At 38.7% G+C, this 27991-nt stretch overlaps 2 protein-coding genes across 4 annotated transcripts in view; one reads left to right on the top strand and one right to left on the bottom strand.

Moving 5' to 3' along the window:
* Nucleotides 1-404: 404 nt before the first annotated feature.
* Nucleotides 405-5896, bottom strand: DIMT1 (DIM1 rRNA methyltransferase and ribosome maturation factor). Of its 2 annotated transcripts, XM_051788318.1 has the most exons (12): nt 5738-5877; nt 5570-5643; nt 5083-5169; nt 4648-4709; nt 4445-4538; nt 4306-4355; nt 3373-3496; nt 3166-3258; nt 2413-2477; nt 2153-2216; nt 1564-1670; nt 405-880 (listed from the first exon to the last, which is right to left on the bottom strand). In XM_051788318.1, the coding sequence occupies exons 1-12, from the start codon at nt 5790-5792 to the stop codon at nt 838-840; spliced, it is 918 nt and encodes a 305-aa protein (XP_051644278.1). In that variant the 5' UTR covers nt 5793-5877; the 3' UTR covers nt 405-837. The 2 variants fall into 2 exon arrangements, with proteins under 2 accessions (XP_051644278.1, XP_051644277.1); XM_051788317.1 differs by lacking the exon at nt 5570-5643 and having other exon boundaries at nt 5738-5896.
* Nucleotides 5897-7637: 1741 nt separating this feature from the next.
* The window catches only part of IPO11 (importin 11), an 86305-nt gene continuing 65951 nt past the window's right edge, over nt 7638-27991 (top strand). Inside the window, exons 1-9 of one of the 2 annotated variants that reach the window (XM_051788279.1) lie at nt 7638-7754; nt 8227-8296; nt 15736-15818; nt 16109-16252; nt 16717-16817; nt 21553-21625; nt 24966-25169; nt 26720-26852; nt 27769-27827. In XM_051788279.1, coding sequence (XP_051644239.1) covers nt 16115-16252; nt 16717-16817; nt 21553-21625; nt 24966-25169; nt 26720-26852; nt 27769-27827 — 708 coding nt within the window. In that variant the 5' untranslated portion in view covers nt 7638-7754; nt 8227-8296; nt 15736-15818; nt 16109-16114. Of the gene's footprint in view, nt 7755-7923; nt 8013-8226; nt 8297-15735; nt 15819-16108; nt 16253-16716; nt 16818-21552; nt 21626-24965; nt 25170-26719; nt 26853-27768; nt 27828-27991 lie in introns of those variants that run through there. The other variant, XM_051788280.1, reaches the window with a different exon arrangement.

Raw genomic sequence — 27991 nt, 5'->3', positions numbered from 1 at the left:
AGACACTTCAGTACCTTTCTGTGAGGACACAGGGATGCATTTCAGTCTCACTGAAAGCTCTGATCTGTGCTAAAACTCCTCCTTGCCTTGAAAGGTGAAATAGTTAACCTTACAAAAATAACTACTTGAATTTACACTTGGCCAAAAAAACCCTTCTTCTGTGCTTATGAGATGTGGCCTTTCTGTAGTTTTCTTTTAGTTACTACAGTGGGGGATGAGAGGGTAAAGGTGATTACACTGGTGGTTTCAGGTACCTCAGTAAAGTTTCTTTAAGTGATACCAAGTCCACAAGATAAATGCTCTTGTTTCTGAGAAACAGTTACTGGGAATTCTCAAAGAGAGGCAGATTACTAACAGACTTGGAATACGGGTAGTTACCAGAGGACAACTGGAAGAGACAGGCATTTCAAATCAAAAGAGTTTAAATACATGTTAAAACAAACAAACAAACAAACAAACACACAAACAAACAAAGGGAATGATCACAACTCCACTTTTGTTGTCCAGACCCGGGTTGTACTGCCGAGTATTATGCAAGAATATACTGAGATGAAGTCCACAATCAGAGAACACAGATTTCAATTGTGGCAGCCTCAATCCAGTTTTGGGTATATTTAGAAATGCACTGTCATGAGGAAGTCCAGCACCTTGCTTCAGTTGTGAAAGAATGCACTGCTTTTAAAATACAGGCAGCACAGCTTGCCTGCTGTCTGTGATAAAATCGCATCTAACATTTTAATAAGAGCCCAAGCGTAAGAGCTTGTCCCATTGCAGTCGCTCTGGCTTAGGTAAGACTTTGGTGACAAAAAGCAACACCTGTCATTCTTCTAGTAGGATCTATGAGAAATGGATGCCTTCTGAATTGAAGCCATGCAGCAATCTGAAAGAGTGAAACACTTATGTTACAATGCTACAAATTTATACTTCAGCTTAAGGCATTTTTAAGATGTGCTGGCTGACAAAGAAAACAGTACAAAAGCAGCCATCACTGATCAACTGGAATAAAAAATTGCTACAAACTACAGTTATGTTAGATCATACCAGGTTTACTATGACTCTTTAAAAGCAGTAGCAGTCTTAATTATTACACTGAGAAACAGCTATGAACTTTTATCTCTAATTAGGAGAGGAGTCATGGTGCCACTTAAATTAACTGTCCAGAAGTAAAAGCAGCATATAGCAGTTAATTATTCATATTTCAAATTATGCTACAGACTATGGCCTAATCCTCAAGGCAAAAAAAGGCTGTGTAAGACTCCAGGAAAATTCTAATAACAGTTACATTACTAAAGCCATTTTTGAAGGAGCTATAGAAGGGTCTAGTACACAAACACCAGAAATCAGGTTCTTCAGCTAACTGCTTCTCAATGTTGTAACTGGCATTTAAAATATATATAGGGTTTAAGTGTTCATATTCAGGACTGGAAGCCAAGACCATCTGGTACTGAGACAGAAACTACTGTTCCTGTGCAACTCAACACTAATTTGAGCTACACAGGTACAGGTGCAGATAGAATTTAAAGCAGCTTAAAAGGAAGGTATAAAGAGGAAAAAAAAGGATACCGAATGAAATCATCTATATCCATTGAACGGGCTCGTTTTTCAGAGTAACCTGTATCTTTTAGGACTGTCTGTATTTTCTCAGAAATTTTGAAGTTTTCGGGTATTTCCTGTCAATGGAAAACAGGATAAAAATTATATTCTATTCATAGCACAAAAAAGGTTCATTTAAATTACCTATGTTTTCCTGCTCTTAGAATAATTCTTCTTTCAAGTGATAAAAAGTTGTATTTTTTCTTGTATGAATTATTGTATTATTCTATTGTATCTGAATTTTTATATCTCAGCTCATTCATTATAAATGAATCACAACAGTATTGCAAGACACAAAAAGTTTTATTAGATTAGTAAAAGACCTTGAGACATATACAGAAAATATTTTAATGGCATACTCGATTTTAAGCTTTTTCACTATTAATTAGTGACCCTTTTAGATTTTTCACTAAGAAAAGAGGTAAGTTCCTGCCTCCCTCAAACTCTCTTGGAAAAACTTTTAACACATTACGCTTTTCAATATTAATTTTTTACTCTTCTAAAAGACAGTATGTAGGTCACAGTACACAGAAATAGAATATATTAAAAAGGAACCTACTGTATTATGTAAGGAACAATGAATTCGGTAATTATGATCCAGCAACTGCTCTACAGCACTTGACCTAAAAGAAATACAAGTTTAGAATGGAAACTAAACTATAACTACATTTTTATATGAATGTGTAATTTTTTACTATAAAAAATTGTAACAACTACACAGAGCTGTTCTTTTTAAACAGCTGCCTAGTTTTCCTCTAAAAGAAATGGTTAACTGGATGGGTTCTCAAATTTTGAAAAGATTTGACAGAAGTTACTTACTTAAAAGCTGCAGAAAGTGTCTTGTTTTTCCTAACAAAGGCTATCCTTACCAGACCATCCCACTCCTGAAATTAAAAATTTCAGAATTTACAGAAAAGAACATATAGCTACTACCAACAAGAATAGTCACTACTGACAACTTCAAAACCATACTGAAAATCCTTCATGAAAATGAATTTCTAAGCAATACAACACCATTCCTGTCTTGGACAAAGCAATACAAATGGAGGAGAAAATACTTCACCCACAAAAACCTCTGAACTGTACTTTTTTGTGCCTAGGCACTATTAGTCAGATCCTATTTGCTGATAAAGCAGATATTTGAAGAAAATCTGGCTAACCTTGGGCAAGGCTGAAGTGGCCTTCAAGTGTTTCAAAAATTAAGAATGCTATCCTGTAACATCTGTCTTCTGAGATTACACACACTCGTCTGAACATAAGACTTCTCATAGATACTCCTTTGACCAAAACCTACAAAGTCATCAGCTGTAAGGGTCTCTGGGAGATATTATCTATGATGAAAGGGACATTATCTGCAGTACTCCAACTGATCTTGATTTTACCAGAATTATTGTACACAAAGCTGTACCCAAATTGATGGCTGCACGTTCTGTTAATGTCCTAACACAAGCCTAAACAATACACTATGTATTTTAGAAACTCCAGCAAACAGCTGGTACTTCATAGTAAAATCAGCACATAGAACTGAGTAGTATTATCTCTATTATGTTATGTTGAATATACAATGGTCACCTGGAAGTTGATAGGTGGTGGTGGGTTCTTTGGCTCTATTCTTACAACACTGGATTCAACTTTGGGAGGAGGCCTGAAGTTGTTCTTTCCAACCTGTTGGTCAAGAGCAGTGAGGCAGCTGTGTGAATAAGCAGCAAATCCTCACATCCCTTGAAACACTCTTCTTCTGTCTTTGACAGCTCTGTTACCTAATGCAGAATAACATACCTTCATCAGGTGGTCCACTCGAGCTAATAACTGAGTATTAATGGAGAGTCTGCAGTACAGTTTAGTTCCTGGTTTTGCAACCAAACGAAGTGCAAATTCCCTTTGAAACATAAGTATTGCACACCTGAGAATAACAGGTATCAGAAAATTAATTCTAAATAATTAATTTTTATGTCAAAAGACAACTAACACACTTGGAAAACACACAGTTTGCCTCAGCACTTACAAGTAGTAAAAGTTTATCATAAACAAACACTGCTCTAATTTGTCAAAGTGCTTTAAAAAACCCCAAGTCATCAGAAAACTTGGTGAAGCCATCTAAGTCTCCTCAAAGATGTAACAGAATTTAATATTAACAGTGCTAAATGGATCAGGATCAAAGACATAGGTTGGTCTCAGAGTTGCTTGCCTGTAACAAATCATTTTGAATAACTCCTTGGTTATTCAAACTCTCCAAAAATTGACCAGTAATGTCACCAACATTAGTGCTTTAGTGACTGAAATCAAGAACTGCAGACATACTGAATAACACACAGAAATACATGGGCAATTAGACTTTTAGACCAGACAACAGGCAGTAACTTGGATTTGATCCAACCCTTTCCACACTACCTTTTTTAGGTAGGAAGGCATTTGAAATGCTACGATGCCCTGCTTATCCCTGGAATGATAACTAGGTATAATATTAAAGAGGTGTAACTTCTGTTTTCATCAAGCTGGACTAGATGCCAAGACTAAATCTCCTCCTTATCTTAATATATCGAAATAAACTAATTTCCAGGCACTATCAGGTTTATATTACAGAAGAATTTTGGTGTGGCTCTGATCCATCAAACTGCTATTTTAAGAACCAAAAAAAAATTTGATCTAAAAATATTTTTAAAACTATTTTTTTTCCTAAGAGGCAATACAGAGCTCCACTCTTCCACATACCTGAAAAAAGGTCTATGAAGCAATAACTTGAAAACAAAAGGTGAAGATATCTGAGGAAAAGAGTAATAGAGTTAGTATAATTTCTGGGAAATTATAATTTAAAAAGAAAAAAAGTTCTACCATATTGTTTAGCCCATACCTGGTAAGGCAAGTTAGCCACACACGCATTAAAGAATGGTAAGTCTGTTTTCAAGACATCTCCAACCTTGATTTCAAGTTTGTTTGCCAGACACCTGTGGGAAAAAATACATTGTGATTATCCTCAGAGAAGCATGTTGCCAAGGTTTTGTCAAAGCAGCTCCACCGCTTCAAGTGCTCACTATTTCCACAGCTGATACTTACGTGCCCTGGACTCTCTTCTGAAGTTCACCAACAAGTCTAGGGTCAATTTCACATGCAATAACCTGAAAAAAGCGTATATTTGCAACTTTATGCAACGTCTCCTAATTGGGATTAAAATTTTAATCATAAAAACCCCCAGCCCTGTATCTATTGCCGTAGGTTTAAATAATTCTTAAAAATTCCCTATTAGCCTATGCACCTTCCTCCCTCTCCGAATACGTGCAAACTTTATGGCATAAATGGATAACAGCAATGTAGTTTGATAAAACAACAAAAGATTTACACAGGCAACTAAAACCTCATTGGGATTATGCAAATGTTAAGAAAAATATCCAGGGAGTGATTCTACTGATTGGAATCCAGTGTATAAAGACCACAGTCTAAGCCACAATGTCAGTGGTAAGATGGAGTGCATGGGGGGGAATTCCCACTTACTTTTTTTACTTTCTCCAACATCTTTACTGTCAGGTTGCCGGTTCCCGGGCCCACTTCCAGAACGACATCCGTGCGGCGCAGAGCAGCCTAAGGACAAACAGCATTTCGAGTACTTGCCTAGAATGGATTCCGTGCAACCATTTGACTTCAGAACAAAAGATAAGTGCTTTTTACGTAGCAAAAAGCTTAAACTGGGTATCAGGAGAGCGTGAGAGTCGTTTAAAAAAGAAGGAGCGGAAATTAGGGAGAACAGGAATGTCCCAACGCTGACTTATGCTGGCCAGGCTCAGAAAAGCCAGCGAGCAGCCACGTTAAAAAAAAAAAAATAAAAATCACACACACAAAGAGGTAGCGTGATGGCAATAACCGCGGTTCAGCGGTAATGGTCGCGGATCAGCGGAGCCCGGGAAGGGCCGGAGCCAGGACCGCGCGTTCCCGGAGATCCTGGCCAGGCCCGGCTCCCGGGCCAGCCGCCGCCGCCTCCCACCTTCTCGATGATGCTGTTGACGACGAGGGGGTTCTTCAGGATGTGCTGCCCGGCCCCGGTGTTGAAGAGGATGCCTAGGGCAGAGACCGCTGTGTTACCGCAGGTGCTCGCCCTCCCCGCTCCCGGCACCCCGCCGGCCCGGCCCGGCCCGGCCCGGCCCGCACTCACCGCCGGCGCGGCTCTCCTGGCGGTCCGAGCGCTTCCCGGCCCGCGCCTTGGGCATGTCGGCAGCTCCACTGGGATCCCTCGGGAAGCGCCGGGCTCGGCTCCAACCGCCCCGGGACCGCGCTCCACGTGCCGCCGCCGCCCCCGACGGGCCTCGCGTGCGCCCGCCGCGCCGGACAGCGCCCCCTGGCGGCCCGGCGGACCCCCCTCCATCCTCCCGCGAAAAGAGGCTCCTGCCACGTGTGATGTCCCACCCCTAAGGGGAAAGGGAGCACCCGAAATTCGTAAATGCTCGTGGTGAGAGGGAAAAGTCAGAACGTTCGCAAAAGCTTGCGAAGTTTTGTAAGTGAGCTACACACGGCATGGAAATCAGTGTGTTAAGTCCCTTACTATCTAAGCACACAAGAGTGGGATTTGGATAAAGGGGTAGAATGAAAAAGGAAGAAAGAAAAGATGAATTAAAGAGGGACAGGGAGAGAGAGAGAAAGGGAGGAGGGAAGGGAAGGGAAGGGAAGGGAAGGGAAGGGAAGGGAAGGGAAGGGAAGGGAAGGGAAGGGAAGGGAAGGGAAGGGAAGGGAAGGGAAGGGAAGGGAAGGGAAGGGAAGGGAAGGGAAGGGAAGGGAAGGGAAGGGAAGGGAAGGGAAGGGAAGAAAAGAAAAGAGCACAGTCCGTTCTTTCAGACTTTTTGGAAATGGGTCAGAGGGATTTGAGGAGATGGTCTTGTCTCCCCTGCTAATCGACCTTTGGGCAATAGTGCATGGCCGCTTCTGTGCTGGTGCTTTTGTTTGTTGTGTCTCCGTGGACTAGACCAAGGATGTTTGTCCCAGAAAAGTGCTGCTGCTTTACCCCTGCATGGCGCCTTCTCCAGCCAGAGTTCGTTCTTTCTCAAGGCATGTTATTACCAACAGCCCTTGGTTGGCTCCACAGCTGCCTGTCTATCGGTGTTTGGGACAAACACATTAGCCCCATATCCTCCTGGATCCTACATCCTGGCGGGAGGCAGGGCCCGCGCACGGGACAGACCCAGCTGGGGCAGCTCCTGGGGGGAGCCCCAGTGTGACACGAAATGGTATGTGTGTTGAATGAATGCCCGGTTTCTCGGCAGTCCTGCCTGGCATAGCTGGACTGCCGAGAGCAAAGGGATGAGGGAAAGGGAGGTAATCCAAGGAGAGACATGCTGCGGGCTGCTGTGGGTGCGCAGAGGGCAGGGAAGGCTGCGGGAGGACAGAGAGTAAAGGGAACCTGCAGAACGAAACACTGTTTTTCAGAGAGTATCTCCTGCAGCATTACGTTGTTCCGTAGGAACAGCTGGAATGGTTCCTTCTGTCACCATCCAGCACCTGCTGCCCAGTGCAAACCTTGGGAAGAAGGATTTTGCAGGGCCACCCTCGCCGATTTCTGCCGACAAGACAACGGGGCACTTCAAGCCCCGGCCTTTGCTGGCACAAAGCGCCTGTGCGGCGCTGCAGGGGTTTGAAGCCACTGGAACACCGAGGGCACGGACGGGCCCGTGGCTGTGGTACCGGGGCTTAGGGCTTGCTGCTCCCCGAAGCAAACAAAAATCGGGTCACTTCAAGTCAGACCCGCTAGCATGAAATACACTTTATTTTTCATATTTTTTAATATTTTTAAATGTTTTGTACATATTTTTGTAGCTCTGTGCATTGGCATTAATATCACGCATTTCCGCCCTCACGCCCTCCCCCGCGCCGCTGCAGCCGCCCAAGAACGCCCACAAAGCACGTCTGCGAAGCGATTCTAAGCTCCCGGAATCCCTCGGTTTATCCAGCTACGTGTCCAACCTCCGGAAAGCGCTCGCCACCCAGGAACGCTCCCGGGCGCATGACGGCTCGTGACGTCACTAGCGCCACAGCCCCCGCCCCCTCCGCATGAGGCCCCGCCCCGCCCTTCCCGCCGTGTGACGGCGCAGTGCGGGCAGGGCCTGCCCCGCGTCGCCGGGTAGTGACGTCAGGGCGGCGCGCCGGGGCGGGCGGCGGTGGCGCGGCCGTGGAGGTTCTGGGTTCGTGCGAGGCCGGGAAGGGACCAGTAGAGAGGGAAAAGGGGTTCGGCTTCCAGCATGGAGCCGCGGCTGTTTCGCAGCGGGCGGTACTGCTCCTCCGCACCAGCCCCGGCTTCTGCTCCCGCGGCCTCCCATTGGCACTGCCCGAGCCGTCGCGGCTCCGGCGCAGAGTGTCCGCCGCGGTGCCCGCTCCGCTGCACTGCCCCCGGGGATGGGCAGCGCGGACTTCCTTACCATCTGTGCTGGCACTGGCAAAGGGTCTGCTCGGAGCTGGGAAGAAATAACTGTTACCTAATTCCAGGGAACTCTTTCCCGCTTTCTGCTTGAAACAGTTTTCGGTCGGGGTAGAATTAACGAGAAGGCATCGAAGGGATATGAGCATTAAACTGCGTAGTTTACTGTCAGAACTTGTTTTTTTGCGGGAAAGAGCATGTATTGGCCTTTATTAAAAGTGGTTGTTTTCCTGTTGCAGGCTAAAACCCAGCAGGTTTTGTGCAGAGCAGAGTCTTCTCTTAATCAGATGCAGGCTGAGTTCAGCAGTGGTGAGTTGTTTCTCCAGTTTGTTACCTTAGGAGACATCAGTGTGTGTAAAATACATGAACGTGGCCCTAAATGCAGTACTGATGCTGCTTCCCACTTATGTTTCTGTGAGCTTTGCTTCCCATGTCTCAGATAAAGTCAAGTCTGTAATGTGTCTGACGTGGCTTTCAAATTAGCATCCACAATGTATTAGAACTACTCAAGTTTTTACCATGTGCCCTCTGGATTTTGGTTTCCTGAAACTTCATTGCAACAATTTTTTCATTGCTCTGTTTTTCTTGTCTCATTCTTTCCTTGTACTCTTCTGCAGAGGAGCATTTACTATCATATGTATAAATGACATAGTAAAGGTTTTTGCCACCCATGCTTTACGTATAAAATTTTGCAACTGTATCATCAGAAGTAGAATTTAACTGTAGTTAAACTGGAGTGTCTTAAACCCATTCCAGAGCATGAGGCAGACTGAAACTTGTATTTCCATCTCAGTTATTGTGCTCTAGTTTGTTCTAAGTGTTCTACAGTGTCCTTTTGAAAGTCTGTTAAAACGAGGTGAATTAGGAAGAAGTCACCAGAATGAGATTGACCTTGTTATATTGGTCATCCTATAAACTTACTTTAAAACGTTAAAAATATTCTTCTGTTGTCTCTGTATCTCTTTGGCTTTTTTTATGTCATCAATACGGAACCCTGTGACAGTCTCTTCTGATTTAGTCCTTGAAATTATCCCACTCGTTTGTTTACTGCCTGGTTTTTCTGTTGGGTGTTTTTGGTCACTTTGGTGACTGTTTAACCTGAAAGGCCATTCTTCTCCTCAGAATTTTTAATATGAACTGACTTGCTTCCCTTAACATTGTTGTCAGCCTTGCTCACTGCTGTCCTTTATTCCTGTGTTCCTTGTTGTTCTTTTATTTTTTGTGTCTTCTGCGTGCTTTTTTCAGGCTTAAATTTTAATTTCAGTGTTAAATTTCTGTAAAAATGAAGTTTTGGAAGTTCTATTCCTCTATTTCTATCAGTAGCAGTATGGGAAAAAAAACACCTCTAACTCTTTCCTGCTGAGACGTTTTTAATTTGTTTTCTTTACTGTGATTTAAATTGGGCAAATTAAAGGTAGCCTTGTTCATTTACATAAATAAAAATCAATATGTTGGGTTTGGAAAATCGTGGTAATGCCTAACGTTAGTCATTGTGGTGATTTTGGTGATTACTGTAGTTGTTAGTGGCTTTAAGTAGTACCTTTAATAATCAAGATGCTACTAGTTCTTTTGGGTTCACTGTTCAGTAGAAGTATAACATGGCATGATTGATACAGATACTGCAATGTTAGAAAAGAGATTCATGGAAGAGTTGGTAGAAGGCTGGAGAGATCAGTGTAACTACCAGCTTTTCCTGAAGCTGTCAGTATTCTAGCTAATGTGTTGTATCAGTATCATTGTGAACTCCAGCATTCCTATTACTTGTTTCAGAAGGTGTTCTTGTGGCTTTTCAGCACAAGAACTTTGTTTTTCCTGTTTTTCTCAAAACAAATATGCTGTAAAAGACAGTAGTAAGTTTCTAATTGAACCTTCCAAGTGCAGTATGTAGCTATATTGTTGTTTATTAGTTGTGTAATCTGCTGACAAGATGCAGAATGTCATCTCGGTAAGTGCCTTTCTAGTTTTAAGTGTCTATGAAGTCTTCCCTTAGCTTCCACTTCATTAAAAAAGTCCTCAGCCTCTCCTCATAGTTAATTGGCTTTAGATCCCAGGCAGTAGCTCTGGCCTTTCCCCAGTTTCTTCCTACTCGAACTGATGAAAGGGAGAACTATGAGGAACCAACTGGAGACTGTTCTAGAAGCAGTCTCAGACACTGACTAAAAGAGGATAACAACATCTCTAGAATCACTTGTGCTCTTAAAGTATCCCAGAAAATGTTTGTACTATGATTGGTGAGAACATGCTGTGTTTTATGTGATACATTTGCTGCTTTGTCTCCTTCTGATTTCATGAAATCATAACTGAATACATTCTTGTGCCTTATTACAGTGTGAGAGACTTGATTAAATTCCTAACAAATGAGAACAAAAAGTACACAGAATTGTTTGGTTATGAGTGAGTTGTTATACTGCATTCTCTGAAGTCCAAAGAAAGTGAAATAGGGAGGTATTTAATGATTAAATTCTTCATTTTGTTCCTTTAGAGATGTATAACAGTCCTTGATTTCTTCTCACAACTGATGTGATTTTAAAATTAGGATGTGTTTTAGCATGATGGGAAAAGTACCTGGATACTCTTTTGCCTGTATCAAAAGCATTGACTGCTCAGGAAAAAACAGTAAACTAGCCTAGCTAGTATAAAACTAGGAAATTTAAGAGACTTGGAAAATTCTCGAAAGCAATCTACATTTGCAGATACTTCCTTAGAATGGGAATCAAAGAATGAAGAGTAGAACAGAAGTCTGTCTTGGATTTTTGCCAGTAAAAGGAATTGTAGTTTAGAAGTAAGAATGGAAGTGCGGGACATTGGGTGGTAAGGATGAGGAACTGGTACTGGTGCCTGTGGTTTCTGAAGACACTAGCTCATTGTGCTGAGGGGTGGCATTTGATGTGTCTTGCTTATGTTCTAGGTGTAACTGAGTTTGTTTTTTTTCCCGTTAACTGAGACTTGAGAGTATGTTGTTGTCTAGTTCAGTATTACCATATTCAGTGGGATCTTGGAGAGCTGCTTTTTCTTATTGTGTGTGATTAGTCTCTTTTTCCTCAGACAAGAACAAATTCTAACACAGCAAGAGTCATGCTTGGTTTGCAGGTGACATTATTGCACACTTTCTAGTGGAAGGGATTTCCTTTCCTTCCACCCCAACCCTATATGTGCAATTGGGTTGTTGTAGCAATGGGTGTGAACCACAGAAGAGCAGCAGAAAGCAATCAACATTCCTGAAACTGCTCCATGTTTATTGTGAAGACATGGTCTGACATTAGTAAGTAAAGATGAGAGGCACTACCCTTACCCTGGAATTCTGGGTGTTGTGGCACGAAGTGCAGATCCTACCTACCTTCTGAGAATGTGTTCCTTATAAGATTGGCAGACTCTGCATTTCTATGCATTTCTATGCATGCCTCATGGCTCTGAAGGCATCCAAAAGATAATGGCTATTTAATACTCACCTCCTCAGTTTCATCTCTAGGGCAGTCTTGTAGAAACAGCTCAACAGTGACTGAAGTTGTAGAATTCCCCAGCAAGCTGTGGAGAAAGTCCATGTCCCTGTGAATTAACCGATCTATGGTGTACCCCATGTCCTTTTGCCTTTTCTGTGCAATAGCGAAGTCTGATTTGTAAGAGGTGAAGATTGTCTCTATCCCATAATGTTAAAGACAATATTCATGGGCCTTTGCCATTCTGTGGGGTCTGAGGGCATCTGTATAAATTATGTCTGTATAAATTATGGTCTGGAGAGGCCCTGATGCATCAGTTAAAAAAAAAAAGAGGGTCACAACAAATTAAGCTTGGAGAGATCTGGGTTTAAACTCTTGAAGCACATCTGTGTCTGTCTGCAGAAAAAGATTTCACGCATCTATAAGTATAAGTATGGCCAGTCTTCACGAACGAAGATTTGGGAAAGGTCTTTACCCTTCGAGCCTGCGCAGTGGATTTTTTAGGTGAGACACAGTGTGCGCTGAACTGAGCCCACCCTTTAATCCTGAGGTTCATCTGCCAGGGCCGAGCGAGCTCGGACAGTGGCAGCGAGGTCCTCAGGACGTAGGTTTGTTTAGAGTGACCTTCTCTTAGATGGATGGCCTTACAGGGCTGACGAGCTCCATCTGCCCGGGGAAATTCCCTGACCGGGAATTGTACCCCTGGCTGCGGCTGTGAGAGCACCACATCCTAACCACTAGACCACCAGGGGGCCCCCACATGTATCTGTACACGGCTGTAATTAGAACTGTGTTTTGGGAGGATCCCATTAACACAAGGTGTGAGCTGATGCCCTCATTGAGTCAATAATTTTTGCAGAGGGCATGCAGATAATAAGTTTCCAATAGAAATCCTACTATTGGGAAGCTAAAGCAAGGAGGGACTTTGTCAGAGTTGAAATTGCATGCTGGGACCTGACCCTGTAATGGCTTGACATTGTTGGAAGTCACATACTCCTCCCTCCTCCCATAATGTCCTCTGGTGTTTGTTTGTGGAACACTCTGCTCAGATGTCTTAACTTTTTGGCTTTGGGTTTTTTTGTTGTGTGTGCCCCTCTGCCTTTTGTGGGTAATTATGGCTCAGTCATAATGTGTAAGTTTGCTTTAAGTTTAATTCACTTAGGAGAAGGAGAGTGAAATAAAAGCTATGTGTATCTGTTCTGCCTGCTTTCTTATACCTAGCACATTAGCCTGTCAGGCAATGTGGTGTGAAAATGATTGAATCATTTTGCTTGACCCAAACCAAAACTGCATTTTTTCATTCCTTCCAGCTTCAGGTATTTAAGGGATGCAGGAAGAAGCAGAGTCATACTATTTATTTTGGTGACCATACTTCTTTGTATTAGCATAACTTTGTAGCTAGATTAAACAGCAAATTTGAGTTTGGTAAGTAAAGTTAAGTTCAGTAAGGATTGATTCCAAATAGTTTTTTTTAGATTTTTAATTTTTTTTTTAAAGAAAATAATTGTACAAATAAGACTAGTGACTTACTAGAAGAAAACAAACTGTTTAGGGGAATCTTTGAGGTGTAATGGCCATGGACAGCTCTTTGTTCTGATGATAGGTTTGCAATCAACTTTGCAAAATCCCAGCTGTAGTGAATCATTGTTGCCATTTGTGCATCTTGCCTTTTGTATTTTCTGCATATTCATTCATGTTTTTCCAGTTAATTTTTTGCCATCCAAATCATACAGAATATATCACTTCCTTAAATATATTACAGTATTTATAAACCTTATCTAAAAGGTCCCCCACTTCAGGGGGTTCTTCCTTTTTTAATTTGATTTTGCACGTGACACCCTCATCCAATGTTATATGAGGACTGTTGTTTGTATGGCCAAAAAGCAACTGGGCAAATTCATGGAAACCTAATCTCTTGAGTGCTAATAAATTGTCTGCCTCTTACTAGGAAATCCTTGAACCAGGGTTTTCTGGATGATGAGAGAGCATTATGTAGAAATGTCCTGACCTGGGTATCTCTTATGGTTTTGACAGAGAAAGAACATGGGGTTGGTTAAGTGAATTTTCGTTCTGACCCACTAAGCTTATCTTGGTTTTTCTTTAGTTTTTTTTTTGAGCAGCAGTAGCTGCAGATACAAACCTTTTCGAGAATGAGAAGCATTAATAAAAAAAGAAGCTTTGCAAATATTTCTCTTTGATTTTTGTTGTTATTGTTTGTTATTTACAACTGCCAGCTAAGCATTTTGAAATAAGAAAATGGAAAAAAGCCTCCTGTTTTTTGTGTTCACACTTTACTAACTTCAATAAGTATGTCCTCTGGTGAGAACTGTTCTAGATGAAGTGTATAAATTTTTAGTAGAAGCAAAAGCCTTTAAGTTTTTCTCCCCCTTCTTAAATACATTATCCCAGAGGTGTACTGTCACTATTGCTGATGGGCTCAGTCTTGGCCAGCAGTGCATCCATCTTGGAGCCAGCTGGCATTGGCTCTGTGAGGCATGGGGGAAGCTTCTTGCAGCTTCTCACAGAAGCCACCCCTGTAGCCCCCCCCCCCCACCAAAACCTGGCCACAAGTAGTTAAAGCAGAAAGATTAAAAGACTCATCACATGCGAAGTATAAAGCAGAGAGGGAATCACTTGTTCTGTTCAATTATTGCTGTAGAGAGAGATGTGATTTTGTGGTTCATTGGTTGGAAAGTATACTTTCTTTAACCTTAGGACCCTCAATTTTTAGCCAGTTTTTGTTGAGCATGATTGGAGACTTACACATTGAGAATTCTTAAAGTTTTTTAGTTTTTTTTAATTGTGCAGGACTGTTGCTGGTATAAAAGGCCTTTAATATTGTTGCTAGTTTTTGTTAAGATGATTTTCTCAAAAGATGAAAGTTTTAAACCAGTATCAGAATAAAATTTGATTTCTCGAACTTTTTTACCGTTGCTGTAACAATTTTAATCTCTTTCCTGAAGATGGAAAAATAAACTTTTTTTCACGTTAAACAAAAGCCAGTCAGAGAGTCATTAAGGTTGGAAAAGACCTCAAAGATTGAGTCCAACCTTTGACTGATCATCACCTTGTCAACTAGACCATAGCGAGTGCCACATCTAGTTGTTTCTTGAACAGCTCCTGGGTGGTGACTCCCCCACTTCCCTAAGCAGCCCATTCCAATGCTTAACAACCCTTTCTGTGAAAAATTCTTCCCAATGTCCAACCTGAACCTCCTCTGGCACAACTTGAGGCCATTTCCTCTTGTCCTGTTTGAAGAGAAACTGTTCTTGGTTGTTGATTTAGAATGTTGCCTAAAATTTACTCTTAAAAGAAACCTCTGGACTCAATTTGTGAGTTTTAGCAGCCAGACATTCTTTAATACAATGCGGTCACAGCATGCTGGGTGCCCTGGGAATCAGCTCCCAAAATGCACACAGGGGTATCTGCACTACAGCTCTTATGTCCACATTACATGATTATTCACTTTTCCTAAATAATTACGTATTCATGACATTTCCCAACAATTATTAGCATATATACATATCCATATAAGGTCTCTGAGAGGCTTCACTGAGGGTCTCTGGTGGTTGTATGTGTCTGGAACCCCCCTCCAAAGTTCTAAGGGGACTACCTGTGAACTTCTTTAAGACAATACACCTGGTTATAGAGTAACTTGGTATTACTTGGCAGGCTGCCTCAGTTCCCTTCTTCATTGTTTCTTTGCTTTGGTTGGTTAGTACTTTTAAATCACTTGGCTCAGCTACATGTAGTTTCTAGGATACATTCTACTGCCAAAACCATTAGTTCTTGTTATATCTGAAAACTCAGATAGCATGAATATTTAGCATGTATCTGTGTTACAAAAGTTTAGGTAGGTTGTAAACAGATGTCTTTTATGGACAGAAAACAAGTTTTATTTGGCAGAGTCCATAGTTAATATGTTAGTTAAATATGTGTCTTTTTTTTTCTTTGTTGTTTCTGTGGTCATTATAAATGTAATCTCTGTCATTTGGAGAACACTGTTTTGCTTTGTCTTCATAGAGTACAAGGATGTATGAGGACGTATTTATATTGAAAGTTAGGCAATAGGCATTCATAGTTCAGTTGATTAGCATTTTTATGCTAAATACATAAGGAAGTCAAATATATTAAGGAAAATTCAGTTTCATTTAGGACTAATTGTGAAGCTTAATTCTTTATTTTTTAATTGATAGGAATTGTTTTGATGAATTTGAGTTATCATAGTATTTATCTGAAGTGGATCATTTTATCTCCTGAAGGAAAAAGAAAATACAAAAGTGTTAATAATCTGCATCTTTGCTCTTTCAGACAACCCCATGGTTTACTCTGCCTACAGCTGAAGTCATCTCTAGTTGTGGTTTTGCTCTCCGTTGCTGTGCTTCACAGGAGAGGTAACTGTTTTAAAATCAAAATATTTCCTGTAATTCCTCAAATCTAGTAAATGTGCTTGTAATGATAGATTTAATGCTTGCTATTTCTGCTGAGAGATTTTTGAAAGCAAAATAGTTTAATCACTGTACCTTGAAACTGCTTCTGAGTGGGTGTAATGCTATCTTTACACAGTGTAGTCTAATGAAAAGTTAGTGTGGGGTGTTTAGAAAATATGAATGGAAGATGCCTGTCTATATTTGGCTACCTTTTTTTCCTTAAGTGTTTTTCCTCTCTTTTTGAACATTCTCAGATTTTCATGGATCTCAACAGTGCTAGCACTGTTGTTTTACGAGTCTTGACCCAAGCTACTAGCCAAGATACTGCAGTGTTGAAGCCAGCTGAGGAACAACTGAAGCAGTGGGAGACACAGCCAGGTTTTTATTCAGTCTTGTTGGTAAGATACAGTGGAAAAGTGCTATTAAGTAAACTTTAAATAATGACAATAATGGAGAAGTCACCTGAAGGCTGGGTTCTGACTAGAATAAGAAATTACCTTGTATTGTGCAGTGCGACAGACTTCTGAGAGCTGTGTCATTAAAGAGTATAATAATTGTCTGATTCTGTTGATTATTACTCTTTTATTCCCTGCTCAGCCAGACAAGATTAGCAGCACATTTGCCTTACGTGTTGTTTTTTTAATAAATTAAGTACTAGGGCTAGTGATAAACATATTTTTAATCTCTAAAAATTAATGTTTAAAACAGCATTTCACTTACCTGTCTAATACATTTCGTTTATGTACACCCATACATATAGAGATATGTGTACTTATATATGTACCAGGGCATTTGTTGATACAATTTCTGTCCTGTTTGTGGTGTGTTGTGCAGTTTTTAACTTAATTTTTTTTTTCAACAGAATATCTTTACAAATCATAGCTTGGATGTGAATGTAAGGTGGTTAGCTGTGCTGTACTTTAAAAATGGAATTGATCGCTATTGGAGACGGGTGGCACCACAGTAAGTTCTGTGTTTCTCCTTTTAACCTTCTACAGCTGGCTATGTAATGGTTGCTAAACTGGAAAACAGCAGATCCTTAGTTCATAGAAGTTACTTTAGAATTTACAGTGAAACTGATAAAATGTTTCAACTTTAGGACTTGCTAATAAACCATTTTGTCTTTGTATTGCTTCTTTTGGTTTTTCATGACTTACTTTTGAAAACTGAGTTATAAGGCTCTTTCATAGATAGCAGGTTTGAAGTGATGCATTAGGTGTTACAATGTTAACACCTGACTTTCTGATAGCAGCTAATATGAAACATAGTAAATCTCTTGGAGAATGACAGAGACATTTTGTTTCACTTAAGCTGATTCATATTGCAGATGTCCATGGGAAAGAAGCAGTAGCTGTGATGGTAGCAATTTCTGGTCTTCATGTTTTTGTTGTTCTGATATGTGGGTTCTGATAAAGCATGATGAAAAATTCTCCAAAGAAGATCAGAAATACAAGCAGTATTCATGAGCACCACATCATTTACTTAAAAATTACAGAAAGTGCCATTTTAATATGCAATACCTACAGAATTAGGTACTTCTCAGTGTTTTGTCTGTACTTCTTTTTTTCTTTTAAAAATAAGTGTAATTTCAAGAAGAGTTTCAGTTCCAGAACTCATAAAGACCTGCAGGTGTTCACTCTCTGAAGTGTTCAGTGTCTCTTAAATGCTGGTAATATAGATGGGACATCACTGTCAGGTTCAGGGTATTGAATTGGAATTCTCTGTCCTGTTTTTATAGATCATGAATTTAAGCTAGTGCACAAAGTGTGGCACAAAGTATAATTTTCAGTTCTTTGCTTGAAATAGTTTAATGTATTTTGTAAGCTCTTCTAAAGATCTACCAAAAGAGAGAAAAGTTATAAAATTCTGTATCCACGGCATACTTTAAATAGTGTAGTACTCCTTCATTATTATGTAAAACACTAGAGTATTTGTATGCGTGGATTAGTATACAATTGAAAATCACCTGCAGGCATTTGGATTCTCTTTTATGTGAAAGGAAAATACCATCTTTTGCATGGAAGATGGCATATATCTTTGACGTTTCTGACTAATGAGGTACTGGTTACAATACTGGTACTTAGTAAGCATTATCCCAAGAAAATAATTATTGTTTCAATTTGTTAATATTTTTAGATACTAGTAGCATTTCTGGTGAAAAAAATCATGATTTATTTCCAGCAGAAGTAATGACTACAATTTTACTGTTTGAACTGAGGTAAAAATTAAGTAACAATCTTTCAATGTAGTTTTCCTGCAGTTTTAAGTTAAATGTAATTTAAAAAATAAAAAAAATTACTGTATATTATTAAAGATTCCATGTAGTGAATCTATATTGAATTTACAATGCAATCCTATTTTATTCCTGTTTCCAATTTTTCCGCCACTTTTTTGCATTTTTTAAATGCAATTAAAGTATAAAATAAATTTAAGAAATTATTGGCTGCAGTTAAAGATTCCATGAGGTAAATACATACTAAATTTTCACTCTGTGTTCAACAGTTTCTCCATTTCCAATTTTCTTTTTAAATTTCTTTTATGTGACATCCTGTCAGCACTCACCCAGATGACTTTCTCATAGCAGAGTATGTTGAGGGTATTTTGAGAAATGCCAGTTTAAGCTGTAACTTCTCAGTTGATTGTTTTGTGATCGAATCATATTTTGGATGTCATGAAGGATTCATTGCATTCTTGTTGTCCTTGCAAATTCAGGTCTTTCATCTTGTGTCTCTCATCAGCAGCTGTCCCCTTTCCATCGGTAGTAGTACATCAAAGCATGTTTTGATCTACAGATCAGACTTAAAACAGCATTTTCCAGTGGGAGTGATTCTGGAGATGAGCTTGTGAACTTTTTCCCTCCTGTTTTTTCAGGCAGCTTTACAGATAGCCATGAGCCTAGGCTTATCATAGCCTCTTTTCAGGCACAGTTTGGCCTCTTTTTTGAAACTTGTCGTCAGCCTCCTCAAAAGATTGTATCACTTGATGATTTTGTATGTGTTTTTATTTTCTTCAGAAATGGCTTTTCTTGAATTCAAATGTTGAACACGTTTTCGATATTACAGATAATTGCTTTTAAATCCTGTTTCTTGTGGACCTTGTTCTTTTATTTGAGTACCATGTTAGCAACTTCAGTAATACTTTTCAAATCCATTTTTTTTTTTGAGTGGTAACTATAAATAACTCCTCGTAAGCCAGAAATACAAAATAACTTTTTAAATATTTGGATACCTGTTTGCCCGTACCACAAACACAGAAGAAGATCAGTGAAACTTTGAAATTGCAAACTGTGAAGGACTATGGCATAAATACTTAGAAGTTCATGTCTAGATGAACTTGTTTTAATTTTTGGGCTGGTGTAATTCAGTGTTGAAGGGAAATAACTCGCTGAGTGATACACATTCCTCCTAACTGCTCGCCTGCCGAAAACTTTTATGTATGGAATTGTGGGACTGTCTTGCAATGGGAGGATGAGGACAATGGTGCCAGTGGCGATGACTGTGATTCCTGCAGGGGCTGAGGGTGCCGCTGGGGCGGTTGGGAGTGTCCCTGTTCTCCGGCAGGTGTCACTGTTGTGTTTAGACAGTAAATTCCTCCAGCCACGGTCCGAGAAGCCTTAGAGATCCCGTCACACAGTGCCGTGTACCACTTGCATCAGCACCTGATTTCTAAAATTTTTTTTTCATTACTGTTTTCCAACTTTACTTATCACAAGCGTCTGTATTTGAGGCATTCATCCTCATTAATCTATTTCTTTTCCTACCTTTGTTTTGTTTGCCATGGCAAAAGCCTAATTACAGCATTTTTATTTACAGTAAATAGTGAACTGAATTCTGCTGCTCTTAGACTATGCATATGATAAGTTCAATGTAATTATAATTATGAAAAAGTAATTAAGGCAAGGGGTCTCATGAGCTCACAAAGAAGGTATCTGAAATAATGCAGTAGAACAGGGTTTTTTTTTCTTTATAAACCAGGTTTTATGTGCTTTCTGTTGTTTCTGAAAGGGAGGTATTGTACAAGCTACATTTAATTGAGAATAGAATTCTTAATTGTATTAATAAGAGATTTAAGTTTTAGAAAGGACTTAGAGTATGTCTGTATGTGTGGAAATTATATACTGCATTTTCATATTATAAAAAAGGACCACAAAAATTTATTTTCATGAAATGTAATCTAGTGGGTTTAGATTAATAAATTGAAGAGTTACCTGCAGAAAAACTTATTGTTGCAGAAATCCTTGTAAATTTTACCCAAAATGTTTTTAGGTATAATTTAATTTTATTGAGAAAAATCTTAAAAACCTAAGTCTTGATTAAAAAAAAATTAAATTTAAATGTGGTTCCTGAATGCTGTAAATTACCTGTGACAATAAGACTTAATGTCCAGTTCTGAGTCACTAGTGAAACAATGACTTCCCCCCCTTGTCTACTGTGCTTTGAATGATAAGTCTTTGATCTAGGAAATAGAGAGTACTTGTGTAATGTGCAGGGCCTGGGGCGGGAAGAGAAAACTGTAATATTTTTGCAAACATTTGACCCCATGATAAATCCTACTTCTGGTTTTTTTTTATTATTTTGAGATTAATATCTAGTATTTGGCTAGATTAGTGTAAAAGCTATGCTTTAGGGAGCTTTAGGCATCATTTTATATCTCAATATGTAAAACTAGTAGGTTTGTATTTGTGCCTGAGGTCAGAAAACAGGAAGTGGTTGTGTTGGTACGTTTAATCTTCTTAATTTCCAACCATTAGTCTTCACTGAGATGTGATGTTTGCATTCGTGCTTCTGAATCATTGCAATATTAGATGGAACTGTTTCATTTAAACAAGCTTGGGTGATAGCTTAAAGGCTTTTTATGAAGAAGAAACAGCACTATAGATGCTATCACTGAATTAAAACATGTTGGGGTTTTCTTGTTCTTTTTTTTTTTCCTGCTAGTATAATCTAGAAATACTAATAAAGCATTTTCAAAACCACTGTGTTGCGTTTTCTACCTAGAAATTATAAGAAAATTGCATGAGTCATGAAGTCTGAATGATATGATACTGTAACTTGTAGTCTTAAACTGAAAGAGGTCACTTAAAATGAAGTATTAAGATGCCACAAAGTTGTACTTGAATGTAAATTAACCTTTACAGCTTAGAATTTGTCTTTCTTACTGTTTTCTCCTGCATTTTTTGGAGAATGTATCAACATACTTTTCACCCAAAGCTATAATTTTCAAAGGGTCCATACTTTTAAGTATAAATATATAACTTGTTTGTAATAGAAAAGAACTATTGCTTTTGCAAGAAGAGCTTTCATCTGATAAAGTGATTGTCTTATTCTGGGCATTTCTTGGTTATGGTCCATTAGTATACATGGACAAATTCATGCTCAAATTATCAGTACTGGCAGTAATAACTGTATAATAATTGTCAAATAGCAATCAGTTTGTAATTTGTACAGTTTTATATTTTTCTGTTATATGTCTGTGTATCTTACTCTGTCAGCTTTCTCTTTTGCCATCTGTCTTTACAAAGGTTACCTCAGGTCTCAAAACCTGAGGTTAAAAGGCATCATAAGTATTTGTTTCACTGTTCCCTCTCTTTTAAAGATACTTGAGATAGTGGAAAAACAATGAATGTTCTTTTGATAGTTTTGATACTATTTTCACTAGTTACATATGAATTAATATTCTGATAAATATATCCTGACAGTGCTCTCTCTGAAGAAGAAAAAACTACATTGCGTGCTGGACTTATCACCAACTTTAATGAGCCAGTGAATCAGGTTAGTGGTGAATGTTTACAACTCTCCCAGCAAATGGTTTTATTGGTATATGGCTTGGTTTCTTCCTTTATAAAGTGTTTAATTATAATAATAAAGTTGCAGTTATCATATTGTCTTTCAAACAGATCTTTATGTTGAAGTGATATTCTTTTTCCATATGTCATAATTCATAAAATTATAGAATTACTTTGGTTGGAAACATGTTTTGTCTTTTTGGTGGTTTTTTTTTTGTTGTTGCAGTGACAGTTTATGTTGTCTCTAACCTTAACCCTAAACAGCAAGGTTTATGCAACCGTTTTGATGAAATGGTTCCGGGAATGGATGTAGCTCAAAAATAACCTTTCCTTGAATGATTTTTTGTTTTTTTCAGCTGTATCTGTTCTCTGACCTGGCTTCCAGTATGGCCATACAAGGAAGTGTGGTGGTTGTGGTGGTGTAGCAGGAATGAGCTGTTGAGATTGCTGCAGGATAAACCCACCTAAGCAGTATTGCTGTTACATGTCTAGTTACAACATTAATCCATTTAAATAAGCATAATAAAGTTTCAGTATGGTAGTTTCTTGTCTTACATAAAGTGACTAATTATAAGCTTCTATTTTGATTAGAATAAGAATTTATTATTATATTGAGTCTAGAACTAATGTTAGGGTCTCAGAATATGCCTATACTAGATGAATCCATCTTCCTTCTGCTAACTTTTTCTTTATTGTGTAAGTATGAGATTCTACAAGGAAGTATTTGCTAGTATTTTGAGCTAGATCTTAAAGAACTTTTTCAAGAAAATACAGAAATGATTGATGTAAGCTAAAGGTTAAAAAGAACATAAACTTCTGCTCTGCAGGTGGTTCAATTTTAACTTTTCAGGATTCCTTGATGAGATTAATGTAATTTCTAGGATTAGAGCAATTTATCAAAATTAGGGTAATTTAGACTTTGTAGAAGACCCTTGTGCAATGATAATTTTGACTAGAATTAAAAGTTTTAATAGTAAATGTGTTTTTTTAAAAAAGAAGGTATATAGAAAATATTTTAAAATTTGTAGTCTAGGTATAGTTTCAATGTAAAAAGTATGACCAAATATTTTTTGTTTCTTTATTTCAACCAAAAAGAACTATGAAACATGTCAAGTCAGACCACGGAGTGTGTATTTGTGCTTCTACTAAGTTGTATATAACTTAACAAATGTTTAATTTTTAAGAGATTGCATGTCTTTTACAGATGTGAATAGGTAAATTAGGTATAAAAAAGTAGTATTAACTACATTGTTCATAAAACAATTCAAACTTTTTATCACTTTTTCCATACCTTTATTAATCTTTAATCAATTTACCTGCTAAGACAATAGGATATTTTGTAGTTATAAATTCCACTGCTGCTGAGCAGTTCTGCAGTTCTGAGACTATAGTTGCAGCTAAGATTAGAACCTTTTTAAATGACATTTTAAAGACTAGTGGCTTCATGTTTTTGTTTGTGTGTTCTTTATGATATTTTTTGGGATGTCATTCTTTAAGGTGTGGAGGATTTTGTTTTATGCCAGCAGCCTAAAAAATTACCCAAACAATGTGTGCAATATTACAGAGTCCATCTCCCCCTCTTTCTTCTAGTTCCCCAATCTATAGATATCCTGGGGTTTCCTTTCAGATGAACCTTTCATTTAGTCCCCAACCTACTTGATGTGTCTTGAGTTTTGATATCCTGTGTTCCTGATGAGTGCTCTTTTCCAGTTGCGGATAGTTCATAGCATGGTTGCTCTCGGCTTGTGCTTTTTGCATCACTGAAGGCAGAGAAATTATGACTCTTGCATGTATACAGAGAAGAACAACACAAAAATGTGAGAAATAGACATAGTATTGAGATGTGATGATACAAGTTGACTTCCAGGAGAGGTGGAGAACATACCATATGTTGAGAGCCTAATTTCCATGCCCTCTGAATATATTTACCATTTGGAGACAACAGAAGAGCAAAATAGTCCTTCAAATGTACAACAGCAGAATCTTTTTTTTCTTTTTTTTTTTTTAACTTAAAAATCCAATCCTCAAGGAAAAAGTACTCTTGGCCTCCCTGGAGAGGTTGCTTCTTGTATGACATACGGAGAGGAGTTTATTTGCTCCCCATTGCCAATTGAAATCATTTGTTCTGACAATCAGTAAGACTCCCAGCTCTTTCTTGTGAGTGTTGATGTCATTTTCCTGAGGCAATCCTCTGTAAGCGGGTTGGTAGGAATGAATATAGTAGAAAGCTTTGTGAGGTGATGAGGCTCTGGATTAAACAGATGAGGAAGCAGTAGAGGAGGGCACAGCTATTCCCCCTTAGATCTGTAAATTGCTTGGATTCCTTCAGGTAGCTTAAGAAGGTGACTTCTTCACCAGGCTGGAAGTGTGATGGTATAGTAATGGTGTGTTGAAGGTGAGAGCATCTGCTTCACTAATCCAGTCAAGGATCCTTTCAGTAGAAATGGGATAAGAATAGGGAAAACAAGATTGTGAAATTTCTGGATATTTGAAGTGAGGTTTTGAGGGACCATACAAAATTTAGTGAGGAGTGTTTAGGGGAAGGGAGTTGCAGAAGCAACAAAGTGTGGAATAGACAAAAAGAGGGCATAAGATGGGCTAGTCAGGTGTAAAACATGGGTGGTCTTTATCTGTGTCTGAACAAACCCTGTGCCTCATCATCACTGCCTGTCCTGTCTTCTGATTGCATCCACTACCTGTCTCGCTGTGTAATCTCACTGTGTTCATCACGTGTGTGGACTGCAAGGATGAGGTGCCAGCTACTGGCAGAACTGATGTGAATGGGATTTTGGGCCAGCAGCCAAAGTCAGATGGTGGGAGTGGTGCAGGTGCCCCTGGTGTGTGATGTGAGGATCTGGAGCAAGAGAGTCTCAGCTTCAGCTAGTGGGATGGGACCATGGTTTACCATGCCTGGTGGTGGGAATGGCTTTGTCTAAAACCTAAACTCAGGTAGAGCAGAATTAGGGGTAATGAGTGTTTAGCAGTCTGTGTTCACAGAATGTGATAGAAAAGATCGCTAAGTAAAAAGTGGTTCCCAAATTTCTGTTTCTTTGTTTATGTGATTTCTAGAACAAATAAATTTACTGATCTTTATATAAAATTTAAACAAGGTATCAAGTTTAGCATTTTATGTAAATAAAATAAAATACTTTTAGTCCACATTTATTTACATTCATCAAACTTAAAAATAGGTTGAGGAAACGCACATAAAAATCCATGCTACTTTTTTGATTCAGGTTTTAATTTTCTGTTAGTTTCTGCATTGTGCATTTCTTAAATGCTCTTTGACTTTGTGTTATCTGTTTTTTTGTTTTGCTCTTTTGCAGATAGCTACTCAGATCTCTGTACTGATTGCTAAAGTTGCCAGGGTGGACTGCCCAAGGCAATGGCCGGAACTTATACCCACTCTTGTAGAATCCGTGAAGGTGCAGGATGATCTTCAACAGCACAGAGCACTACTTACCTTTTATCATGTTACAAAGACCCTGTCATCCAAACGGCTTGCTGCAGATAGAAAACTTTTCTATGATGTAAATAATCCTTGCCTCCTCCTGGGCTTAGCTAGCAGGGCATTTATGGCATGTTAGTGGGCTTGAATGTCTACCCTTGAAACAGAAATGCTGGTTGTATTATGAAATAACTGAAAGTCAGTTTCTAGGTGAAATGTTTTTGGAATATTTATTAATTTTTCATGCAGCTGGAGTGTTCTTATCTTGATTTGTGTAAAGAAGCAGAGTTTCATCTACAGAACAATATCTGTGTATCAGCCTTATCATGCCATACAACAGATCTTACTTTATGTGAATTTATGGTGTTTTTTGGAAGTCTGCTCTGGATTTATAATTCATTATAGTCTTTGAAAAATACTGGGTTGTAGACTTCCATGCTACTGTATTTTTGGTTTTATCATCAGTGGGAATATGTTTGCGTTTTTTTCCAGACCAACTCTCTGGGTTAATCAAAAGGCAAGATGGCAATGCAAATCTTGTCTCGTGCAGTTTACATTCTCCCTTGTAAGAATCCGGTGATTAAAACACAGATTTAACTTCTGTTGTAGGCTATGCATCTCCAAACCCATTTGGAGTTAGGTAACAATGTAGTACAGTTAACTGAATTTAGTGAGTTAAACATCTTTTCCAAACACGTTACCTTTGCATTTTCAAAATTTTATTTTATTCCTCCATTTTAAAGAGTTTCTAAAGCACAAAAAATTAAGACTATTTATGGAGGTTTACCTGTTTATCCATATAGAAAAAGTTCTGTCTGTGTGATCATGAAGGTGAAATTTTAATTGCCAGGAGTCCAAGGCATTGAGGACTGACTCTCGTAAATAGGACCTTTACTAACTTTTACTCAGCCAAAAGAATCAAATAAACAGGTCATGTGCTTTTTATTCCATTGATGGGATATAGCAGAATGAGTGCAGACTTTCTTAATTATGAAACTGTCAAGTGCTGCCATAACTGAGTGAAATTCTTTATCTTCTGTTTATAATTCAGATATCTTTATCAGGCAAGCACTGTTTAGGAACTGTAACATAAATTAAGTTTGAGATTTATTTTCAACAAAATAAAGTTAGTTTTTTTGTAGGCGTTGTTCAAGACTGTTTTTATTAGAGAGAGGTGTGTAACTGCTGTGTCCCAGAGTAAGCTGATTCAGATATTAACTATGCTGTAAGACAGACAGTTTAAGTCTTATGGGAGAAGAGGTGAGGAGGAAAGCAGCTTGTTTTTTGAACCTTCATACCATATTATACACCAGCAGTTGTATTTAATGAAAACCGGATAAGAAAGTAGCCTTAAAAAGTTATCTTTAACGTTACAGTCATAGACCCAAGTACTCAGGGAAACCACTGGGTCTTTCAAAACATCTTGAAATTAGGACAAGGTATTTTTCTGGAAAACATTTTTGGATCAGTACAACTCAGTAAACAAAGCAGCAAATTAAACATTGTGGCCTGTGATATAGAAGAAGGTGGATTAAATAATTTAACAGTAGGCATTGGCCTTTAAAATTTAGGGATTTATTTTGCTATGACAAAGTTCAGGAAATATATTCTTGATCTTTCTTCCTTTTGCAGCTTACATCAAGTATCTATAGCTTTGCATGTTCCTTGTGGAATCATCATACAGATACATTCCTACAGCAGATTTGTGCGGGGAATGAAGCCGCAGCTGCAAATTCACTAGAAAGGACCTTGTTGTCATTGAAAGGTAATAATATAGAATGATATTAAATATAAAGAATCAAATAACTTTCTTCACAGTGAATGAATAGGAGTTCTTTGGTCAATAGTTCACATTCTCTACAAAGCCAAGCCCATTGGGAAAACCAGTAATCTTGGTTTATTTTACCTGTACCTTTAGCAAGGCAGAAGGAGGATTTCTCATATGGAAGGGGAAGGCAGTAGTCTTGTATGCACCACTTCTCAGTATGCACCCTTCCAATGTACTTGTTGTAAGAAGTCAAAGTCTAGGAGGTGAGAAAGTGGAGGGCGTAACAGGATGCTTTTTTACATGTGTTGTAATTTGGGCTTGCATGTCTTTAAGCACTTATTTGGTGAAACGAGTTTAATTCCATTAAGTTCACCTTGTGTCCCGTGAAGAGCTAACCTTAGAAGTTTATCTTTAGGTTGATACTCAAATGCTTATCTGTGGAGTAAATACATATCCTGACTATACTTTGTGGCTTTGAAGAATTGAGATGTCCATGTGCCTTGCTTGCAATGTCGACAATACCTGTCTTGAATCGTTTCACAAAGTGCAGCATGCAGCTTTTCTATATTGCTGGCAATACAGAACTGAGAGAATTATAAGATGGCTTGCTTGACTGTACTTGGCCCTTTTCCTACTCTAGAATCATTCGGAGATTGAATACTTACAGTTTTTACAGAATTCTTCTTGATTCAGTAATTCTTGGAGTTCTCTTCATTGTTTTACACAATATACTGAATTTTAAAGTAATTTCAACAAGGTTAATGTTAGTTATGGATGAGGCACCCAGGGACCTAAAATTAAGTGTAATTTTTAAAATGTAGACTTGGAAGAAAGTCACAGCAACTGGAATTGTAATGTGGTCTATTGAAACAAGAGCTGATAAATAGCTATGAAAGTAATTTTTTTTTCCTAGTGCTTCGGAAACTAACAGTTCATGGCTTTGTAGAACCTCATTGGAATGCAGAGGTGATGGTAAGTGACATGTATATATTTCTAGTTCTAGATTAGAAATCTTTTGTGATGATTTCAGATGTTAGAGCTATGTTTGAAAATTGTTGAAAGACACACATTTTTGTTGTGTAAAGGAAGATCAAGCAATGTGCTCTCAAAGTTGTCCTTAGTCAAAGCTGTCAGAT

This window comes from Manacus candei, unplaced genomic scaffold, assembly GCF_025592945.1.
Source record: "Manacus candei isolate 608988 ecotype Guabito, Panama unplaced genomic scaffold, ASM2559294v1 h1tg000024l, whole genome shotgun sequence".
In the NCBI taxonomy this organism is placed as follows: Eukaryota; Metazoa; Chordata; class Aves; order Passeriformes; family Pipridae; genus Manacus; species Manacus candei.
The sequence above is the reverse complement of the archived record's forward strand: the minus strand, read 5'-3'. Positions and strand labels throughout refer to the sequence as shown.

Excerpts from the sequence above, each read along its gene's own strand:
- DIMT1 (XM_051788318.1), bottom strand. The coding sequence starts at position 5,792 with ATGCCCAAGGCGCGGGCCGGGAAGCGCTCGGACCGCCAGGAGAGCCGC. Across the intron at positions 4,710-5,082 it reads TGTTGGAGAAAGTAAAAAAA|GTTATTGCATGTGAAATTGA; the intron begins GTAAGTGGGAAT and ends CGCTTTTTTCAG. Across the intron at positions 4,539-4,647 it reads CAGAAGAGAGTCCAGGGCAC|GTGTCTGGCAAACAAACTTG; the intron begins GTAAGTATCAGC and ends TTTTTCCCACAG.